This window comes from Eumetopias jubatus, unplaced genomic scaffold (assembly GCF_037043125.1).
Source record: "Eumetopias jubatus isolate StellerSeaLion01/CBP00866 unplaced genomic scaffold, mEumJub1_p1.0 scaffold_4, whole genome shotgun sequence".
Classification (NCBI taxonomy): Eukaryota; Metazoa; Chordata; class Mammalia; order Carnivora; family Otariidae; genus Eumetopias; species Eumetopias jubatus.
Genome location: NW_028274810.1, coordinates 73,919,291 through 73,940,850, shown reverse-complemented (window position 1 = coordinate 73,940,850; position 21,560 = coordinate 73,919,291). Strand labels below are relative to the sequence as shown.

Here is a 21,560-nt window from a genome sequence, read left to right as displayed (position 1 = left end):
ACAAATCAAGGAGTCGATCCCAGTTACAACTGCACCCAAAACCATAAGATACCTACGAATAAATCTAACCAAAGAGGCAAAGGATCTGTACTCAGAAAACTATAAAATACTCATGAAAGAAATTGAAGAAGACACAAAGAAATGGAAAAACGTCCCATGCTCATGGATTGGAAGAACAAACATTGTGAAGATGTCAATGCTACCTAGAGCAATCTACACATTCAATGCAATCCCCATCAAAATACCATCCACCTTTTTCAAAGAAATGGAACAAATAATCCTAAAATTTGTATGGAACCAGAAGAGACCCCGAATAGCCAGAGGAATATTGAAAAAGAAAAGCGAAGCTGGCGGCATCACAATTCCGGACTTCCAGCTCTATTACAAAGCTGTCATCATCAAGACAGTATGGTACTGGCACAAAAACAGACACATAGATCAGTGGAACAGAATCGAGAGCCCAGAAATGGACCCTCAACTCTATGGTCAACTAATCTTTGACAAAGCAGGAAAGAATGTCCAATGGAAAAAAGACGGTCTCTTCAACAAATGGTGTTGCGAAAATTGGACAGCCACATGCAGAAGAATGAAACTGGACCATTTCCTTACACCACGCACAAAAATAGACTCCAAATGGTTGAAAGACCTAAACGTGAGACAGGAGTCCATCAAAATCCTAAAGGAGAACACAGGTAGCAACCTCTTCGACCTCAGCCACAGCAACTTCTTCCTAGAAACATCGCCAAAGGCAAGGGAAGCCAGGGCAAAAATGAACTATTGGGATTTCATCAAGATAAAAAGCTTTTGCACAGCAAAAGAAACAGTCCACAAAACCAAAAGACAACCGACAGAATGGGAGAAAATATTTGCAAATGACATATCAGATAAAGGGCTAGTATCCAAAATCTATAAAGAACTTATCAAACTCAACACCCAAAGAACAAATAATCCAATCAAGAAGTGGGCAGAAGACATGAACAGACATTTTTCCAAAGAAGACATCCAAATGGCTAACAGACACATGAAAAAGTGCTCAACATCGCTCGGCATCAGGGAAATCCAAATCAAAACCTCAATGAGATACCACCTCACACCAGTCAGAATGGCTAAAATTAACAAGTCGGGAAATGACAGATGTTGGCGGGGATGCGGAGAAAGGGGAACCCTCCTACACTGTTGGTGGGAATGCAAGCTGGTGCAGCCACTCTGGAAAACAGTATGGAGGTTCCTCAAACAGTTGAAAATAGAGCTACCATACGATCCAGCAATTGCACTACTGGGTATTTACCCCAAGGATACAAATGTAGGGATCCGAAGGGGTACGTGCACCCCGATGTTTATAGCAGCAGTGTCCACAATAGCCAGACTGTGGAAAGAGCCAAGATGTCCATCGACAGATGAATGGATAAAGAAGATGTGGTATATATACACAATGGAATATTATGCAGCCATCAAAAGGAATGAGATCTTGCCATTTGCAACGACGTGGATGGAACTGGAGGGTGTTATGCTGAGTGAAATAAGTCAATCAGAGAAAGACATGTATCATATGACCTCACTGATATGAGGAATTCTTAATCTCAGGAAACAAACTGAGGGACTGAGGGTTGCTGGAGTGGTGGGGGGTGGGAGGGAGGGGGTGGCTGGGTGATAGACATTGGGTAGGGTATGTGCTATGGTGAGCGTTGTGAATTGTGCAAGAATGTTGAATCACAGATCTGTCCTTCTGAAACAAATAATGCAACATATGTTAAGAAAAAAGAAAAAGAAGAAGATAGCAGGAGGGGAAGAATGAAGGGGAGTAAGTTGGAGGGGGAGACGAACCATGAGAGACGATGGACTCTGAAAAACAAACTGAGGGTTCTAGAGGGGAGGAGGGTAGGGGGATGGGTTAGCCTGGTGATGGGTATTAAAGAGGGCACATTCTGAGGCACCCACCAGATCCCATGGCCTCCACACCGGAGCCCGGCGAGCCCGCCAAGGGGAAGCCCTTTAAGCTCCTCGGAATTTTAGATGTTGAAAACATTCCCTGTGCACAGGATTCAATATCGTATGGTTCATTAGGATCTGTTGTGGCTGGCCTTGGACATTTTTTGTTAACTAGTAGGATTAGAAGATCATGTGACATTGGAGTAGGAGGATTTATCCTGGTGACTTTAGGATGCTGGTTCCATTGTAGGTATAATTATGCAAAGCTAAGAATCCAGGAAAGAATTGCCAGAGATGGGATTAAAAATAAGATTTTGTATGAAAGTACCCACCTTGACCCTGAAAGAAAACAAAGCCCCAGCAAGAGCAGCAGTTGAGCGGAATCATGCTTGAAAATACAACTCCGTGGAGTCAGTGTGAATAAAATGGAGAGCAACTCGATTAAACCTCATATGTACCATTAGACTTTCAATCAAGTAAATAAAAGATGTGTTGGTTGTAAAAAAAAAAAAAAAAAAAGAGGGCACATTCTGCGTGGAGCACTGGGTGTTATGCACAAACAATGAATCATGGGACACTACATCAAGAACTAATGATACAGGGCGCCTGGGTGGCTCAGTTGGTTAAGCGACTGCCTTTGGCTCAGGTCATGATCCTGGAGTCCCTGGATTGAGTCCCGCATCGGGCTCCCTGCTCGGCAGGGAGTCTGCTTCTCCCTCTGACCCCTCCCCTAATGTGCTCTCTCTCTCTCTCTCTCTCTCTCATTCTCTCTGTCTCAAATAAATAAATAAAATCTTTTTAAAAAAATAGAACTAATGATGTAATGTATGGTGATTAACATAACAATAAAAAATTTAAAAAATAAAATAAATCATGTGGATGTAATTTTTAGCATGGTGACTGTAGTTAATAACATTGTATTGCATCTTTGAAAGTTGCTAAGAGAGTAAATCTTAAAAGTTCTCATCACAAGAAAAAAAATTCTATGTATGGTGACAGATGTTAGTTAGACTGTGGTATGATCATTTTGCAATATATACAAATATCAAATCATCATGTTATGTACCTAAAACTAATATAATGTTTTATGTCAATTATATCTCAATTTATTCTTTTTAAAGATTTTATCTATTTATTTGTTCATTTATTTATGAGAGAGAAAGAGAGAGTGAGCCCAAGCAGGAGGGGCAGAGGGAGAGGGACAGAGAGAATCTCCAGCAGACTCTGTACTGAGCAGAGCCCAACATGGGGCTTGATCTCATGACCCTGATATCATGACCTGAGCTGAAACCAAGAAGTCAGACACTCAACCAACTGAGCCACCCAGGCGCCCCAATTATTCCTCAATTTTAAAAATAATAAAATTTAATTTAATTTTTTTCAATTAAAAAATCAATATCCCGGGGCGCCTGGGTGGCTCAGTCATTAAGCGTCTGCCTTCAGCTCAGGTCATGATCCCAGGGTCCTGGGATCGAGCCCCGCATCGGGCTCCCTGCTCGGCGGGAAGCCTGCCTCTCCCTCTCCCACTCCCCCTGCTTGTGTTCTCTCTCTCACATTCTCTGTCTCTGTCAAATAAATAAAAATAAAATCTTTTTAAAAAAAATCAAATGAGGTGTCTTGTGAAAAACCTGGAGCACAGGTTTTTAGTTCCCTTCACTTAAGTTAGGGCTTCCCCCAGTTTAAGTGTCAGAGGTAAGATCTGGTAAGATCAGATCGTTGACATGTGCAAATTGCCTGCCACCACAGGCCTGAATGACTGTGCCCTCAAGTGCCTACAGTGACAAAGAGTAGCTTTCTCATCCTTAAACACTTTTTTTTTTCTCATTCCTTAAACACTTTTTTTTTTCAGTTAAAATGGCTTTACCCAAATATCTAGGCATTCAGGGGAGTCTGGAGCTATAGAGACCATTAGAATAATTTTTTAATATATATTTATTTGAGAGAAAGAGAGCATGAGTTGGATGGGGGTGGGGGGCAGAAGGAGAGGCAGAAGCAGACTCCCCCTCTGAGCAGGGAGACTGACACAGGGCTTGATCCTAGAACTCTGGGATCATGACCTGAGCCAAAGGCAGACACTTAACAGACTGAGCCACCCAGGTGCCCCCCATTAGAATAGTTTTTGCTCTTCCTCAAAAAGTTGAAAATAGAGCTACCCTACGACCTAGCAATTGGACTACTAGGGATTTACCCCAAAGATACAAATGTAGTGATCCAAAGGGGCACCCGCACCCCAATATTTATAGCAGCAATGTCCACAATAGCCAAACTATGGAAAGAGCCCAGATGTCCATCAACAGATGAATCGCTAAAGAAGATGTGGTATGTATATACAATGGAATATTAGCCATCAAAAAACCCTGAAATCTTGCCATTTGTAACAACATGGAACTAGAGGGTATTATGCTAAGTGAAATAAGTCAATCAGAGAAAGACAATTACCATATGATTTCACTCATGTGGAATTTAAGAAACAAAACAGGATCATAGGAGAAGAGACGGAAAAATAAAACAAAATGAAATGAGAGAGGGAGACAAGCCATAAGAGACCCTTAATCATAAGAAACAAACTGAGGGTTGCTGGAGGGGAGGGGGGTGGTGGGATGGAGTAACTGGGTGATGGATATAAAGGAGGGCACGTGATGTAATGAGCACTGGGTGTTATATAAGACTGATGAGTCACGGGGCGCCTGGGTGGCTCAGTCGTTGGACATCTGCCTTCGGCTCGGGTCATGATCCTGGGGTCCTGGGATCGAGCCCCGCATCAGGCTCCCTGCTCCGCGGGAGGCCTGCTTCTCCCTCTCCCACTCCCCCTGCTTGTGTTCCTTCTCTCACTGTGTCTCTCTCTGTCAAATAAATAAATAAAATCTTTAAAAAAAAACATTAAAAAAAAAAGACTGGTGAGTCACTGAACTCTACCTCTGGAACTAATAATACACTATATGTTAATTAATTGAATTTAAAAAAGAAAGAAAAAAGAAAACTTAAAGGAAAAATCAGGTTTCTTTTGTTTTCTTTTTGTATACAAATGTCTCTCAGGATGTTTTCCACATTAAGATATATACCAAAAAAAAAAAAAAAGAATGGTCTTTGTATGGAGTAGTTTTTTTGTTTTTAAGATATCAGGATGTAATTAACCACAAAACAAAACAAAAAAACCGACCTGATATATTTAGACCAAAATTTTTTTCTCGTGTAACAAGAAATCTGGAGGAAGATGATTGCTGAGGCAGACTCAGCTGCTCAGGGGTGTTGTTAAGGACCAGGCCCTTTCCTTCATTCTGCTCTGCCATGCTTGGTGGGTTGACCCCTTCGTCTTTAGGCTTGTCACGTCATGGTTACAAGGCAGAGACTGCGGCTGCAGGTAGTGCAGCCTCAGCAGAGGGCAGCCAGGGCAGAGAGGGTTGGTTTCTCAAGTTCCTAGAAGTGCCCAGCAGGCATACCTGTCTCACAAGTCCATCCCTTGGCTACACACACACACCCACACACCTGGGGCCCACCTACCTTTCTCAAGATCAAGGGCTCTCTGTGGACACCTAAATGAAATCTGGGTTTTGTTAGCAGGAAAGAAGAAAAGCTCTATACCTGCACCTTATAGCCTGCCACAGGTAGCCTGTTTATAATGAAATGGAAGTGATGAGGGGCTCCCTCCCTAATATGCCCATAGCTTTCTCAAGCTTTAGCCTGCATTGGAATCCCCAGAGGACTTATGACAAAACACTGATGCACTCCCAGAGTTTATGATTCTGTAGTTCTGGGATAGAGCCTGAGACTTTGCATTTCCAACAAGTTCCCAGGTGAGGCTGATGTTGCCAGTCAGAAAACAGTTTGAGAATCACGGCTGTAGGCTTAGAGAAAACCCAGTTTAGGAAAGTTAGCTGCAGCAATGGTTCTCAGCGGGCAGTAGTTTGCCTCCCAGGACAAGGGGACATTTCGCAATGTCTGGAGATATTTTGGGTTGTCACACTGTAGAAGGTACTACTGGCATCTAGTGGGTCGAGGCCAAGGATGCTGCTAAGCATTCTACAACGCACAGTACAGACTTCCACAACAAAGAATTATCTGGCACAAAATGTCAATAGGACAAAGGTCAAGAAATCCTAGTTTAGAGTGATTTTGTGTTATCAGATCTAATAGGTTCAAAGTAAAATCTCTCTGCAATTTTTAATTTGCAGAAGTGCTTTCTGAATAACAATATTCTTATTTGGAAAGCACGATCATCTTCAAAGAGGTTTGCCTGGTGGTGGTATTGAGGCTTTAATCTGTTTTCTTTACTCATATTAGCTGTTATAGTAGCTTGAAATGGTAACATAGATTTTTGTTCTTTTTTTAAAAACAGATTTATTGATATAATTGACATACCATACAACTCACCCACTTAAAGTGTACAATTCAGTGGCTTTTAGTTGTACCTCCGTCACCACAATCAATTTTAGAACATTTCATTACCCCCAAAAGAAACCCTTTAGTTATCATCTGCCATCCCCAATTTCCCTCCCCACCCCCAACCCTAGGCAACCAGGAATCCTCTATATTTGCCTCTTCTGGACATTACATAGAAATGGAATCATATAATATGTGGTCCTTTGTGAGTGAGGCTTCTTTCACTTAGCATAATGCTTTCAAGGTTCCTCTATGTTGTAGCGTAGATCAGCACTTCATTCCGTTTTGTGGCAGAGTCATGTTCCACTGTACAGATATTCCATATTTTGTTTATCCTTTCATCAGTTGATGGTCTTTGGGTTGTTTCTACCTTTTGGCTATTGTGAATAGTGCTACTATGAATATTCACATATAAGTTTTTGTGAAGACATATGTTTTCATTTCTCTTGGGTAGGTACCTAGGAGTGGAGCTGCTGGGTCCTGCGGCTCTACGTTTAACAATTTGAGGAACTGCCAGGCTTTTTCCAAAGAGGCTGCGCCATTTGACCAGCAGTGTTTGAAAGTTCCAATTTCTCTACATCTTTGTCAGTACTTGTTATTGTCTTCTTTTTTATTTTAGCTAGCCTGGTGGGTATGAAATGGTATCTCACTGTAGCTTTGATTTACGTTTCCTTAGTGGCTAATGATGTTGAATATCTTTTCATGTACTTATTGGCAGTAAGTTTGATTTATGTCAGAATCTGAGTTAGAGTCTTGAGCAGAGACATACATAGAATTTGCCTTCAGATGTCCAGACCTGGGGCAAGGACTGAGAGCGGACTCAGTTATCAGAGATTGAAGTGGGTTATATCACCGTCCAAGGGGTTGGCCAAGAACTCGAAACTTAAATTAATGACTGACTCCATGGAGCAGGATTCAGAATTAGATGTAAGGGATCAAAAGTCAAGGAGTTTCCTGAGTTGGGGATGACTAAAGCTGGTGCTGTTTAGGAGGTTACCCTTGGTCCATTCCCCCACTTGGGGACCATCTGCAAGAGCAGATGGGAGGCAGGACAAGTATCCACATCTGGTGGCAGGCCTCAAGAAAGCAAGAGGAGGAAACCCAAGAAAGGTGCACACTGAGGAAGCAACATGAATGTCCACTGTGCTCAGCTGCGCCTCTCTTTAAATTTACTTTTATAGGAACTATAACAAGAAACATCACCATCACAAAGTCAAGCTTCGCAGAGTTAAGGACCGTTTAATTCATGAAGTAGAACTACGAGATGAGAGAATTGAGCAACTGGGAAATGAAATCAGAGGTCTGCATCAACAAAGGGAAATGGTGAGTGGAAAGGTGAAGAGCTCCCCGATGTGCCATGGTTTGGCTCATTCAAGAAAGCCCACTGGTGCTTTAATTCTCTTGTGGCCTCTTCATACTCTAGGTTCTCATTTCTTTCCACACCTTCTTTCGATGTGAGTAATTCTGTCAAAAAGTATGTAAGACTCATGGTGTTAGTACACTGAATCAGACACTGAAACTATCCTGCACTTCCAACTCCGGTCAGTGTCTTGTTTTCAAATGAAAATGTCTTCTCTTAAATATCCATCAGCAGAGACTTCCAGACCACCCTATGTAACTCATTCCTACTTCACATAGCCCTCATTTTGCCTCAAACTTCTGTCAGTTTTAAATGGCAGTGAAAATTGGTGACCTCTATTTATCAGTCCTTGTGTAGTGTCTGTAGGCTTTTTTTCTAAATATCCACGTCTTCTTCATCTTTGTCCCACTGCCCCTGTGACTTACTGGTAGGTAGGAGGAAAATGAGACAAATGGCATGGAATCAACTGCAGAATGGTCTTGAGATCATTAAACTACACGAATTCAAAGTGGAGAGCAACTGACTAGGCCAGTAATGCTTTCCCTTCTTGAGATGCCTAGCCCATCAGAATTTTGAAAACTCTGTGCTCACTCCTAAAATACTCATTTCTATATATGTGCCAAGGATCCCAAAAGAATTCATGCAATTTCAGTCATTCCATGGGCTATTATGGGATGGTTAAGAATTCTAGACTACACACAATAAAACATTTTTGGATTATAACAGATGTTTAACCAATGTTTAAAAAAAAATCCTCCTGATTCTCCACACTATAGTGAGAGAGGAAAATAAGTTGGATTTTGCAGTATCCTTCTCTTTGGGTACTAAATTGTCAAACTTTAAAGACTCAGATCTAGGTTAGACTCACAATTCAGAAAAGTACATGAAAAGTACTACAGAAGAAAGTAGCAATCCTGGTTGGTGGGCACACAAGAACTAGAAGCCTACTTCTGCATTACCACTCTTTTGTACTGCCTGCCTTCCACTGTTTGGCTTACATGATAGAAACAGCCCCCTACTTCTTTCTTCCTGACTGTACTGGGTTGAATAGTGTCCTCCACAAATTCGTGTCTATCCAGAACCTCAGAATGGGATCTAATTTGGAAATAAGGTCTTTGCAGGTGTAATTAATTAAGATGGGCTCATGGTGGATTAGAGTTGGCCCTAAATCCAATATGACTGGCGTCCTTATAAGAAGAGCAGGCCCACATAGACACACACAGGGGAAGAAGGCCACGTGATGATAGAGGCAGCTATTGGAGGGATGCAGCTATGCCAGGGAGCATCCGGGGTTGCTTGTAAACTCCAGAAGCTGAGAGAGAGGCATAGAGCCCCCAGAAGGAACTTACCCAGCCAACACTCCAATTTTAGACTTATAGCCTCCACAAATGTGAGAAAACCTGTTCCTTTTGTTTTCAGCCTTCCAGTTTGTGGTAATTTGTTACAGCAGCCCTGGGAAACGGACACATCTACCCAGAGAACCACGGATATCCAGGAGAGATGGCAAATGAGCAGAGGCTAAGGAAGAGCAGTTGGTCTCTTTGCTCACTGCCCTTGAAGGCTGCTGGGGGCTTTGGCCATAGACAGATGCAAAATCTAGACCTGCCACTTCATAGTTCTGTGACCTGGCCCAAGTCTCCAGGTATCATTTTCCTCGTCCATGAAATGGCAGAACTAATCCCCACCTCACGAGGCTTTTGTGCAGTTAAAATAGGAAATGCCTGAGGTGGCACCTGACACAGACAACTTTCCAGAGATGTTCTTCTCTTCTCTTTTAGTGTAAGCTCTCTTAGAAACATGTTGAGTGGTAGATGTATAGTTCATGAGAGGAATTGTTAATGGAATAGGAGATACTTAGCCTAGAGAAGACTGATGTGAGATCTTTTAATGCCACAGTGGTACACACCTGGAGGTCCTGGTTTTACTTATTTTAGGGCCTGTGGACCAGAGCCACGAGCATAAAAAAGCTAGACTCACCTTCCAAGCACCAAGTCTCCAGAAAGTAATGGCACTTTTTTTTTGGATTTCGTTCCTTCACCCTTCTCTTTATACAGTGAGCCAGTTGAGTCTCCTGACTGTTGTAAACATCCAAACCAGATTTCCCAAATATTTTATCCTTTTATTAGAGCAGGTGTCCTGATTTTCTGGTTCCAAAAAAAAAAAAAAATAAAACATTTCCAAAGGGCAGAGTGTCAGTAGCCTGCCCCATCTGGTTTCCTTTCTAATCCAGTTGTAACAGCAGAGTAGTACTGGTGGGATGACTGCTTCTGTTCTCAATCCTCACCAAAAATGTATTTAAATAAGAGCAGACAAGACTATTGTTAGACATTGAAGGGTCCTGGCTGCGGGACTTTAAAATCTGGAGTGGTTTGTTTCGGAACATAATGTAAAATCCTTTCTTACAATTCTTGAATAATAGATGGAGTCTTTTCTGGATGATCTATATTAGTGCCTTATTTAAAAGAAAGAAAGTTGCCCCTCTTAACTCTGTGATTCACCATCTGCCAGCAGCTCATTCTGCTTCTCCCATCCCCACTCACTCCTGCCTTTGGCAGGTGGGGCACAAACACAGAAGGTTGAAGGACTTATCACTGATGGGGCATCAGTGAAATGAGGAGGGCAATTCTACACCTTTGAGCTTCTAAACTCCTCACCCACAGTGATAATTTATTAATAGCTACTGACTCTTTCAATATAAGAACATTAGTATTTTTTCACCAGATCACTCCTTTATCATTTTAGCTATAACTTCACTAGCTATTGCTTTCTGGGAAAATTGTTGGTAGAAAATGAGACATGGTGTCAAGTTAGAAGTCTCTTTAGCATGATCACTGCAAGGATATTCTCAGTAGCTGGCTTACCTGCTTCATTGGCCAAGGCAACTGAGATCCTGATGCTGGTTGCCAAGTATGGGAGCTAAATTTCCATCTCCTCCCTTTGTCTTAAAAAAACTATCACCCCAATGCAGATGGAGTTGTATTATATGTAAAAATGTCAGACTGGAGCTTCGGGGAATTCAGTTGCATTTGGTAGTGATTTGATATACCTATGGTATTAGAATACACATGAAAGGCTTGGGACCTTATTGGAAGTGGAGTGCTCAGGTATTTTTAAATGTTAACCCGGGAGAATGATTAATTGTTCAAAAAAAATATAAGACCTAAAATAACCAAAATAAACGGAAGAACTATCTAGCTGACAATGTCAGCAAACAGGTGAAAACAGACTAGGGGGCGGGAGAGGAAAAGTAAAGAAGGGAAATTTGCTGTCAACTTCGTAATTCTTCCTCCTGCTGTGGTAATGAGGGGCTTCTTATCTCTAGGAGAAGGCATTCCAGGAAGAAGTCACTGCTCAAAATGACACACTGCTCCTAGAGAAAAGGAAACTTCTGAAACAACTCACAGAGCAAGAAGAATTAATCCACAGCAACAAACGGGTAATATCTTCAGTCCAGAACGGGTAGGTGCGGTCCTGCCCGAGGAGCCAATGAACTCTGCAAAGATGTTTCTCCCTCAACAAAGAGATTGTTCCAGAGACAGTCCTTTGGGTTTGCAGCCCATCTCATAACTATTGCTCTGCTGCCTGCTGTTTTCAGCAATTCATGCAAATGTTATAAAATTAACGAGAAAAAGATCATGGAGGAGGTGGGTCAGCTACTCAGTTGGGCTCTTGCGCATAGGCATTGCCTGACTGAGGACCTAGCTGTGCTCATTCTGGCCTGTCACTTTATGTGTTGACACTCACTTTTATCATCTGATACCTCTGGAATCAAGGTAGATCAAGAGAGGAACAGGCTCATACCTAGTGACTTAAATTCATGAAACCTATAGGATGCCAATTGTATTAATTTATAATGAGAAATGGTCCCAACAGAGAAGAATTCACATATCAGCCAGCCCAAGTGCTCTCTCCTCTATTAGGAAACTCCAGTTACAATGAAAAGTTTTCTTGGAGCATGAATTAGGGCAATGAGAGCGGTTTGATCTTAACATGTAGGGTCACCAATAATAACTATAATGATTAACATTTTTTAAGCACTTACAATGTGCTAGGCATTGTTCTAAACTCTCTCTCTCTCATCAATCCTCACACCAATCCCATGAGGGAAGCTCTGGGATCAGCCTTATTTTATGGATGAGAAAGCTAAGGTCTAGAGACGCTGAGGAACTCGGGCAGCCTAGTCAGTGACAGAGCAGTGTGTGCTTGGCCTCAGTAGCTTGGCCCTAGAGCCCAAAGCACCACAGTCTGTGGGGGAGATCTGTCCGGCAGACTGGAACTCTCCTTTCTGCTGTTGTGGGCACACACTTCTCAGGGCAGGACTGGGGAGTCTCTGATGATCTCTTACTGTCTGTGTCTCCCCTTTTATATAGTCTATATGAGCCATTGCCCTTCTCAAGCTAGGTCATTGATTCTGACATTCCCAACACAACTGACTTATTACCCATGCCTTGACATTAATGATGTTCCCCTCTTGCCCTCCTAAAGACACCTTTTGGCCATCTGGATTGGACTTGTATGTTTTCCTTGGAGTTAAGTTTTTTCTACAGGATGCTGCTTCCTTTTACAGATGAAAAAACTGAGGCTCAGATGTGGTAATTTGCCAAGGGTTACACAGCTCGTATGTGGCAGAACCCGAACTCAAACACAAATCTCTGATCAACGCTATTGTACCATCATGTGTCCCAAATACACTGTGGCCCTGGAGAGTGAGCCTGGTGTAGTGCTTAGGAACTCAGGCTTAGATATCGGAAAGATCTGGATTGGCATCTCAGCTCTACCACTTTCTGGTTTTATGTCCTGAAACCAATTGCTTTTCTCTGGGCTTCAGTTTCCTCATCTCTAAAATAGGCTCCATAACAATATCCATCTCATGGGGTTGTCGCAGGGATCAGATGAGCCAACACATGAGCAGGTTTAAGTGTTTACTCTGTGGGTAGGGCACGGTGCCTAAGCACATGGTAAGGCCGTGGTAAATGGTTGCTGCTGCTGCTATTACTACTGCTGCTACTACTGCTGCTGCTCCTACTGCCACTACTACTATTACTACTGCTGCTGCTATCACTACTGCTGCTGCTACTATTACTACTGCTGCTGCTTCTGCTGCTGCTCCTACTGCCACTACTACTATTACTATTACTGTTGCTGCTGCTGCTGCTATTACTATTGCTGCTACTACTGCTGCTGCTCCTATTGCCACTACTACTATTACTACTGCTGCTGCTGCTGCTGCTTCTGCTACTGCCGCTGCTACTGCCACTGCTACTATTACTACTGCTGCTGCTACTGCTGCTGCTGCTACTGCCGCTGCTACTATTACTACTGCTGCTGCTACTGCTGCTGCTCCTACTGCCACTACTACTATTACTACTGCTGCTGCTATCACTACTGCTGCTGCTACTATTACTACTGCTGCTGCTTCTGCTGCTGCTCCTACTGCCACTACTACTATTACTATTACTGTTGCTGCTGCTGCTGCTATTACTATTGCTGCTACTACTGCTGCTGCTCCTATTGCCACTACTACTATTACTACTGCTGCTGCTGCTGCTGCTTCTGCTACTGCCGCTGCTACTGCCACTGCTACTATTACTACTGCTGCTGCTACTGCTGCTGCTGCTACTGCCGCTGCTACTATTACTACTGCTGCTGCTACTGCTGCTGCTCCTACTGCCACTACTACTATTACTGCTGCTGCTACTACTGCTGCTGCTCCTACTATTACTACTGCTGCCACTACTACTATTACTACTGCTGCTGCTACTGCCGCTGCTACTACTGCCACTACTACTATTACTACTGCTGCTGCTGCTACTGCCACTACTATTATTACTACCGCTGTTGCTGCTACTACTACCACTACTACTATTACTACTGCTGCTGCTACTGCCGCTGCTACTACTGCCACTACTACTATTACTACTGCTGCTGCTACTATTACTACTGCTATTACTGCTGCTGCTGCTACTGCCACTACTATTATTACTACCGCTGTTGCTGCTACTACTGCCACTACTACTATACTACTGCTGTTGCTGCTACTACTGCTGCTGCTGCTACTATTACTACTGCTACTGTTACTGCTGCTGCTACTACTATTACTACTTATGTGGCTACTACTATTACTACTACTGCTGTGGCTGCTACTACTACTATTACTACTATTACTGCTGCTGCTACTATTACTACTGCTGCAGCTGCTACTATTACTACTGCTCCTGGGCTACTGCTGCTAATACTACTATTACTACTACTGCTGCTATTACTATACTATTGCTGCTGCTGTTACTACTACTGCTGCTGCTACTATTACTGCTGCTTCTGCTACTACTGCTGCTGCTGCTGCTGCTACTATTACTATTACTGTTGTTGCTGCTGTTACTACTACTACTATTCCAAAAGTATGGGATGACTGTATGAGATGAGAACTAGATGCAGGCTGTGTAGCTACAATATTTGAAGGGATGCAGTCTCTTGTTTCAGCCCCACCCCTAAATGGGATCATATCCTTTGTCAGATTTCTCAAGGGCTAGAATTGTGCCTTCCCTTCCATACTCTTGCATATGATATGTCTCTGTTCTCAATATGTTTTTAATGACTCTGTACAGGCCAAAAGCTTATTAATTTCTACTTGGTCTTGGAACATGGTGGGAATTATTCTGCCAAAGTTGGTTCCATAATCTGGGGAGTGGGCTAAGACCCAGAGCTAGTGGTAAGTGGGACATAGTTTTGAGTTTTTAGTAATGATCCAGAAATGTTTAGTTATTCCTCTGATCTCTCCCATTCTTAGCGTACTTCTTCTGGATAAAGAAAATAGGCAATTGCAGGAAACCACTTTCCGTCTTACACAGCAGGTTGGCCTCTTAGAGCATATCATAAGGAGCATCCGGATTCACAGAGAGGTAAGATGCATGCTTCTGTCGTGTCCTTCATATGAAGCCTAGTTGCCAAGGTTATTGTGTTCTCTCTTCATCTTCGTGTAGCTGTAGGCTGCACTTGGCTTCATGGTGGCCTGTGGCAAAGAAGCTCATTGGCTGCACCAGAGCAGCAGACCCTGAGACTGCTCTTGGCCAGCTTTGCTCTTCATTGGGTTAGTTTGGGGCCCAGACTCACGACCCTGAGATCAAGTGGGGCCCGAACTCATGACCCTGAGAATAAGACCCGAGCCGAGATCAAGAGTAGGACGCCCAACCAACTGAGCCACCCAGGCACTCCTGGGTCAGCTTTTAGTAGACACTCTCCTCCTATGTGATCCCAAAGAGATTGTGCATGCCTCATAGCTTCTTTAACACTGTATCACTATTGTCTTTTTGCTTCTGTATCTCAACTCAGCAGTGAGATCCTGGAGGGCGAAGATTGTATTTCATATGTCATTTTTTCTACAGACAGGTGCTCCATAAATATTTGAGAATGAATATTAAATGCTTTCACATGTATACCTCATTCTCAACCCTGTTTGCCATGGATTATTCTAGCCCTGTCTGAGAAATGAGCAAATCTGAGGCTCAAAGAGGTAAATGAAGATAGTCTGGTCTGGCATGGGTCAAGCCTAAGGAGAACAAAAGAGTCAGAGAAAAAGCAATTAAGTTACAAAAATCCAAGCAGACAAGTAGCCAAGTCTAGAGAGATGTGCCAAATAGTATAGATTCAGAGAAGGTCCAGAGTCTGGCTGGTGAATGTGTCAGTGAGAGGGACTTCAGTGATCAGAGGTGCATTCTGAATCCAGGATAGAGGCTTCTTGCTTTCTCTCCTGGCTTGTATCACCTGCTAGATGTTTCCTTCCAGGATACTTCATGTAGATCCTGCTTGTTAGGTACTATTGCTATGAGCGTAAGACCCACATCTGGTTTGCTCTCAGAAAGGTGATTATTTCTGGAGTGCCTGGATGGCTCAGTCAGTCAGGTGTCCAACTCTTGATTTTGACTCAGGTCATGGTCTCGGGGTTCTGGGATCAAGCCCCGTGTTGGGCTCTGCACTCAGCACAGAATCTGCTTGGGATTCTTTCTCACCCTCTCACTCTGCCCTTCCTCCAACTCATGCATACACTTTTCTCTCTCAAATAAATAAATAAAATCTTAAAAAAAAAAAAGAAAGGTGAGGGGTCCCTGGGTGGCTCAGTCGGTTAAGCGTCTGCCTTTGGCTCAGGTCATGATCCCAAGGTCCTGGGATCAAGCCCTGCATTGGGCTCCCTGCTCAGTGGGGAGTCCGCTTTTCCCTCTCCCTCTGCCTGCTGCTCTGCCCACTTTTGCTCTCTCTGTATCTCTCTGTCAAATAAATAAATAAAATCTTGAAAGAAAGAAAGAAAGAAAGAAAGAAAGAAAGAAAGAAAGAAAGAAAGAAAGAAAGAAAGAAAGAAAGAAAAAAAAGAGAAAGGTGATTATTTCCAAACTATATGAGTTGTTCTGTATATTTTGTCCAAAGTAGAACTGCCAGATTATGTGGCTTAATTTCCAATAGTTTATGTTTTTGCTTGAGCTACAATTGTTCTCAACTGTCTAGTCATTCACTATTTTACTTATTTATTCAACAAACATTTATCAATTCAGGAAACTATGCTAAGTCCTAGGAATATGAAGATAGACCCTGTTTCTGGAAGTCTTTAGTCTAGTAGAGAAGGAAAGAGATATACATGAACAAGCACTATAGTATCATAGGTGCTGAGTTAGAGCCTTAATGGAGTATATATTAGACCCGATAGCTTTGAGATCCACACATTATCCTCGAACAAGATAAGAAATGTGACAGGGGTCAGGACTATAGTACCTCAAGCTCCACATTTCATGTGTCACAAAAGTACCAACTTGTAATATCTTCATACCTGTTAAAACAACTCCAAAATTGTTTTTAAACTTAGAATCTTAAGGATCTTCTGATTCAATCCCCTCATTTTATACAGGAGGGAGATAAAACTCAAGAGAGGTTAAATGGTATACTTGAGTCACGCAGTTACTGCTGACATTTCCCACATCTCCTGATTCTCAGTGATTGAGTATCATACTACAAACAGATTAGTTTATAGATCCCTGAGATCAGACATATCCTAGATCTCCTCCTTCCTTGCAACACCTCAGAGGCTGAAATAGTGAGAGCTTGACATTTGTTGAGTGCTTGCTATGCGCCTGTTACTGTGCTAAGGATTTTATGTACATTATCTCATTTAATCTACAAAATAACCTTGCCATTTTCACAGCTGAGGAAACTGAGCTCTAGAGAGGTGAAGTGACATCATTGCCCAAGACATATCACCAATAAGTAGAAGAACAGGGACTGAAATAAACTCTGTCTGGTACCTTGTTCTTAGCCACTATCTCGTAATACCCCAAGTCTACTGTTTCCCTTTTGGGGTATGGGGGTAACCAGGGACATAGCCTTGTAAGAGACCATGTTGCTTCCTGTTTTGTAATCCCATCTTTCCTCTCTAATGGATTATAAACTCCATGAGAGCAGGAACTACGTCTATTGTGTTACCCTCTGCATCCCAAGCCCTTAGTACCTGGGTTATAGCAACAACTTAACTCATCTCCTTTCAGTCTTTCCTAATCTGTCCCATGCATGCCTCCAGACTAATCCTCATGAAGCCCCGCTTGCCTTCATAGTACTTCATCTCACAGAGTTTCAGAGACTTGCTTTGTCTATCAGATAAAATTCATTCATTCAACAGCTATTTACTAGGCATATACAGGGTGCCAGGCCTCATACTGTCCCCCCTTGTGGTTTGGATGTGGTGATGTACAAGATACAGTGTCTGCCCTCACAGAATTCAGCTCTGATGAGAGTGACCATCATATAACCAGCAAATACCATACGCTGTGATGAGTTCCACAATAGCAGTAGGCCCAGAATGCTGTGAAGGCAGGCAGAGTGGCATCTAAACCTGTCTGGGGTGGTTAGGGAAGGCTTCCAGAGTTGATGTCTAATCCAGAGGAACTGAAGCCACATAGGAACTTCCCATAGTTCAAATAACTTTCTGACATCACACAAGTCTGATCAAATGAAACCAATCTATTTACTGTTTCCCCCAAAGCTCTGGTTTCCGACTTCTGGATTATGTATTTCCCTTACTTGGAAAGACACATCCCATCTTCCTTCCTTCTCTCATCTTCCTGGCTTTTGTCTTTTGAAATCCCATTGTTCCGTTAGTCTATAGCCAGAGGGGTCTTCACAAAATATAATCTGAGCATATGACCCAAAGCCATACAATGACTTACCACAGTCTTCTTTAGGCTCTTCTAGGAAATCCCTCTCCCTCCACTGCCTTCTCCCATGACTTCCCTGCCCCAGATTTTCTTTTGGCTGGTTCCTACTGTCCCTCATAATTCAACCTAAATATCTTCTCTTCCATAAAGCTTTTTCTGAATCCTCCCCTCTCCAAATATGGCTTTGTGTCCTTGATAGGTTTTCTCACTGCACCTTACGTCCCAAATCCCAGCTCAGCATTTTACTAGTTGTGTGAAAGAAGGAAACCTCATTCACCTTCTAGTTCTTTCATCTGGGAAAAGGAAGTAATAACACTCAAAAGTGGCTGCTCCACACCAAAATCTGTATGTGAATATTTATAGCAGCATTACTGATAATAGCCAAGAGGTGTAAACAACCCAAATGTCTATCAACTGATGAATGGACAAATAAAATGTGGTATATCCATCCATACAACAGAATACCATTCAACCGTAAAAAAGAATGAAGTATTGATCCGTGTTATAATGCAGATGAACTTTAAGGATATTATGTGAAATGAAAAAAATCCAGTCACCATGTATTATATGAGTCCATTTATATAAAATGTCCAGAATAGGCAAATATATAACCATAGAAGTAGCTGAGTAGTTGCCTAGGGCTGAGGCATTGAGGGATGGGGGCTGTAGTTAAAGGGTATTAGGTTTATATTGGGGGTGATGAAGCTATTCTAAAATTTATTGTAATAATGGTTGTGCAACCCTGTGAATATACTAAAAACCGTTGAATTGTGCACTTTATTTTTATTTATTTATTTGAGAGAGAGAAAGTGCAAGCGGGAGGTAGAGCAGAGGGAGAGAGACAAGTAGACTCCACGGTGGAGTCTGACATGGGGCTTGATCCCATGACCTTGAGATCACATGAGCCAAAACCAAGAGTCAAATGCTTAACCAACTGAGCCACCCAGGCACCCCAAATTGTGCACTTTAAATGCCTGAATTGTATAGTGTGTGAATTATTTCTCCATAAAGCTATTATAAAAATGAATTAATAAATGAATGCATGAATAAATAAATAAATTCAGAGATGGCTACTGGAGATAAAGTAGAATAATTAAAATAATGCATATGAAGTACCTAGTGTATTGCTTGGCAAATAAATGGCATTCAATAAATACAGCTTCTTTTTCTCAGTAAATATACATACATTTGTTTCTATATAGAACATTTATTGAGTTCCTCCTATATGGTAGGTATGCTTATGTTAAATAATTTTCACAATAACCCTGAAAGATTAGTGATTAATTGTTATTCTCACATTTTAAATGTAGGAAACAAAACTCAGAGAAGTAACAAGACATATCAGAGTCTAACTAGTAGAGCCAAAATTCAAGCATTGCTCTCCTACCTCCTAGTCGAGTAATATTTTTAACACATAAATTTCTCTGAATGCTAGTTTTTTCTTCCTTATAGAAGCTTCTCATTTATTTCAGGATAACTAAGAATTTCTCACAGAAACGAGTTGGCCTGTATAAAAGGTTAAACAGAGGTCCAAGTTTAGGGGAATCAGTAAACCCTCATAATTGTATGTAAAATTTGGTCTGTATTGATCGGTTTGTGTGAGAAAGAGTATTTGGTTTTTAAAGTCACAGATTTTACAAAAAAATAGATACTTTTTTTCATGATTTAAAGGGACAGAAAATGTTTACCAGAGTAGTAAGTAAAAACTTACCTAGTAGAACAGAATGATTATATCAGCTAATATGAGGTAATTCATGTAGGAAAATAGATATAGTAAGCAGGCTTACAATGAAAATGTTAATATAAAAGTATAAGATTTATAATTACCAGATATTCTATAGGTATTTAGGGATTAAATTTTTTTAGTTTTATTGAGATGTAATTGACATACAACATTCATTGTATAAGTTAAAAAGTATAACTTTTGTTTTGTATAACAATGATTCGATATATATATATATACAATGCAAAATGATTATCACGGTAAGATTAGTTAACATCTGTCACCTCACATAGTTATGATTTTTTTTCCTGATGATGAGAACCTTTAAGATCTGTCTTAGCAACTTTCAAATATACAGTATTGTATTGTTAACTGTAGTCTTCATGTTGTACATTACATCCCCAGAATTTATCTTGTAACTGGAAATTTGTACCTTTTGATCACCTTCACCTAATTCCTCCATCCACCACACCCCCACCTCTAGCAACCAGAAATCTGATCTCTGCTTCTATGAGGTTTTTTTTTTTAGATTGTACATATATGTAAGATCATTCTGTTATGAACATGGGGTGGGGTGCAGATATCTTCAGACAGTGATTTCATTTTCTCCAGATACCCAGAAGTGGAATTGTTGGATCATAATGGTATTTCTGTCTTTAATTTTTTGAGGAACCTCCATACTGTTTTCCACAGTGGCTGTACCAATGTACATGCCCATCAACAGTGCACAAGGACTCCCTTTTCTCCACATCCTTGCCAGCATTTGTTATCCCTTGTCTTTTTTAGGATGGCCATTCTAGCAAGTAGGAGGGGAAGGGATTAAATTTTTAACCAAAAATATATATAAAGCACTCTTTTTAGGATCATATTGCCAATGGCTTATAATTATAATTTTAAATATCTTTTCTTTTCTTTCAGGAGACAATTTGTGACATCGCTGAATTGGAATTATTGAATAAAATCTTGCCCTTACCAAACTCCAGGTTAGTAAAGTCAAGACAATCATCTGCAAGCCTGAGAGTCATGACTGCCTAACTCATCCTGAGTTGCTGGCTTAACAAAGCATAGCATTTGGGAGTAATGTTTCTATATTTAGTATTTGAATCTTTTCCCAATCCCTTCTCTCTTTCCACCTCTTCACCCCCACACCTGACAGAATCTTGACTTAAGGTAGAAAGTAATCCATAAACATAAGTTTAAGCTAAATGTATTTGATTTCCTTTGTGTTTGACAGTTGTAAAAACTGAAATCCTATTGATACCTTATCCCTGTAACCCCAAAGTGCTACCAAGAGATCCTGTTTTCACCAAGTCCTCACATATGGCCATTCTTAGTTTTTCAGGAACAGGTTTAGTAGAGTTGGTTGGAAGTCTTCAAGAGATTAAAGAACATACATCAGAAGCAGCAATGGCAAACCCCAAGTCTCCCGACTCTTTCGTGTTCACAGAATTCTGAAGCTGGATACATGATCATGGCTTTTCTGAAAGAGACACACTGTATCCAAGAACAAGACCAAAAGTCAGACCTATAAAATCACTGATGGCTAAGACTAGATGGATCAAAGCTGCTAACTTAAAGCTTGGGCATGAGGGTGGAACATGACATGGAGAAGAGTTACCATGGATCCCCACTGGATGTCAACCAGGAGTCCTCAGAATTGCTGATAAATTCATTAAATCAGTTTTAAAAATAGATTCTCAAGTTTGTTTAATATCCTCAAATATCCTTGTATTGATCAGTAATAGTGACTTAAGTTCAATGGTTTAATTAAGGGTCTGTTCAGCAGAGCACATATATAGCTAATTCAGCACTTTCCCCCTATTATCATGGGTATTATTTATTTTTTAAAAGTAAAAACAATGTAATTGTATTAAAGCAAATACTTTAAAAAAGAAAATCTCCTGGGCTCCTGGGTGGCTCAGTTGGTTAAGCATCTGCCTTCGGCTCAGGTTATGATCCCAGGGTCCTGGGATCG

At 41.4% G+C, this 21,560-nt stretch overlaps 1 protein-coding gene and 1 pseudogene across 1 annotated transcript in view; both read left to right on the top strand.

Annotated features, from left to right (window-relative positions):
* Window positions 1-21,054, top strand: part of CCDC30 (coiled-coil domain containing 30) — a 124,703-nt gene extending 103,649 nt beyond the window's left edge. Inside the window, 6 exon segments of the mRNA XM_088022852.1 lie at window positions 7,491-7,632; window positions 10,992-11,128; window positions 14,457-14,568; window positions 20,504-20,568; window positions 20,920-21,016; window positions 21,019-21,054. Of these exon segments, the coding sequence (XP_087878978.1) occupies window positions 7,491-7,632; window positions 10,992-11,128; window positions 14,457-14,568; window positions 20,504-20,568; window positions 20,920-21,016; window positions 21,019-21,054 (589 nt within the window).
* Window positions 1,947-2,419, top strand: LOC114224225 (cytochrome c oxidase assembly protein COX20, mitochondrial pseudogene; annotated as a pseudogene).
* Window positions 21,055-21,560: the final 506 nt, after the last annotated feature.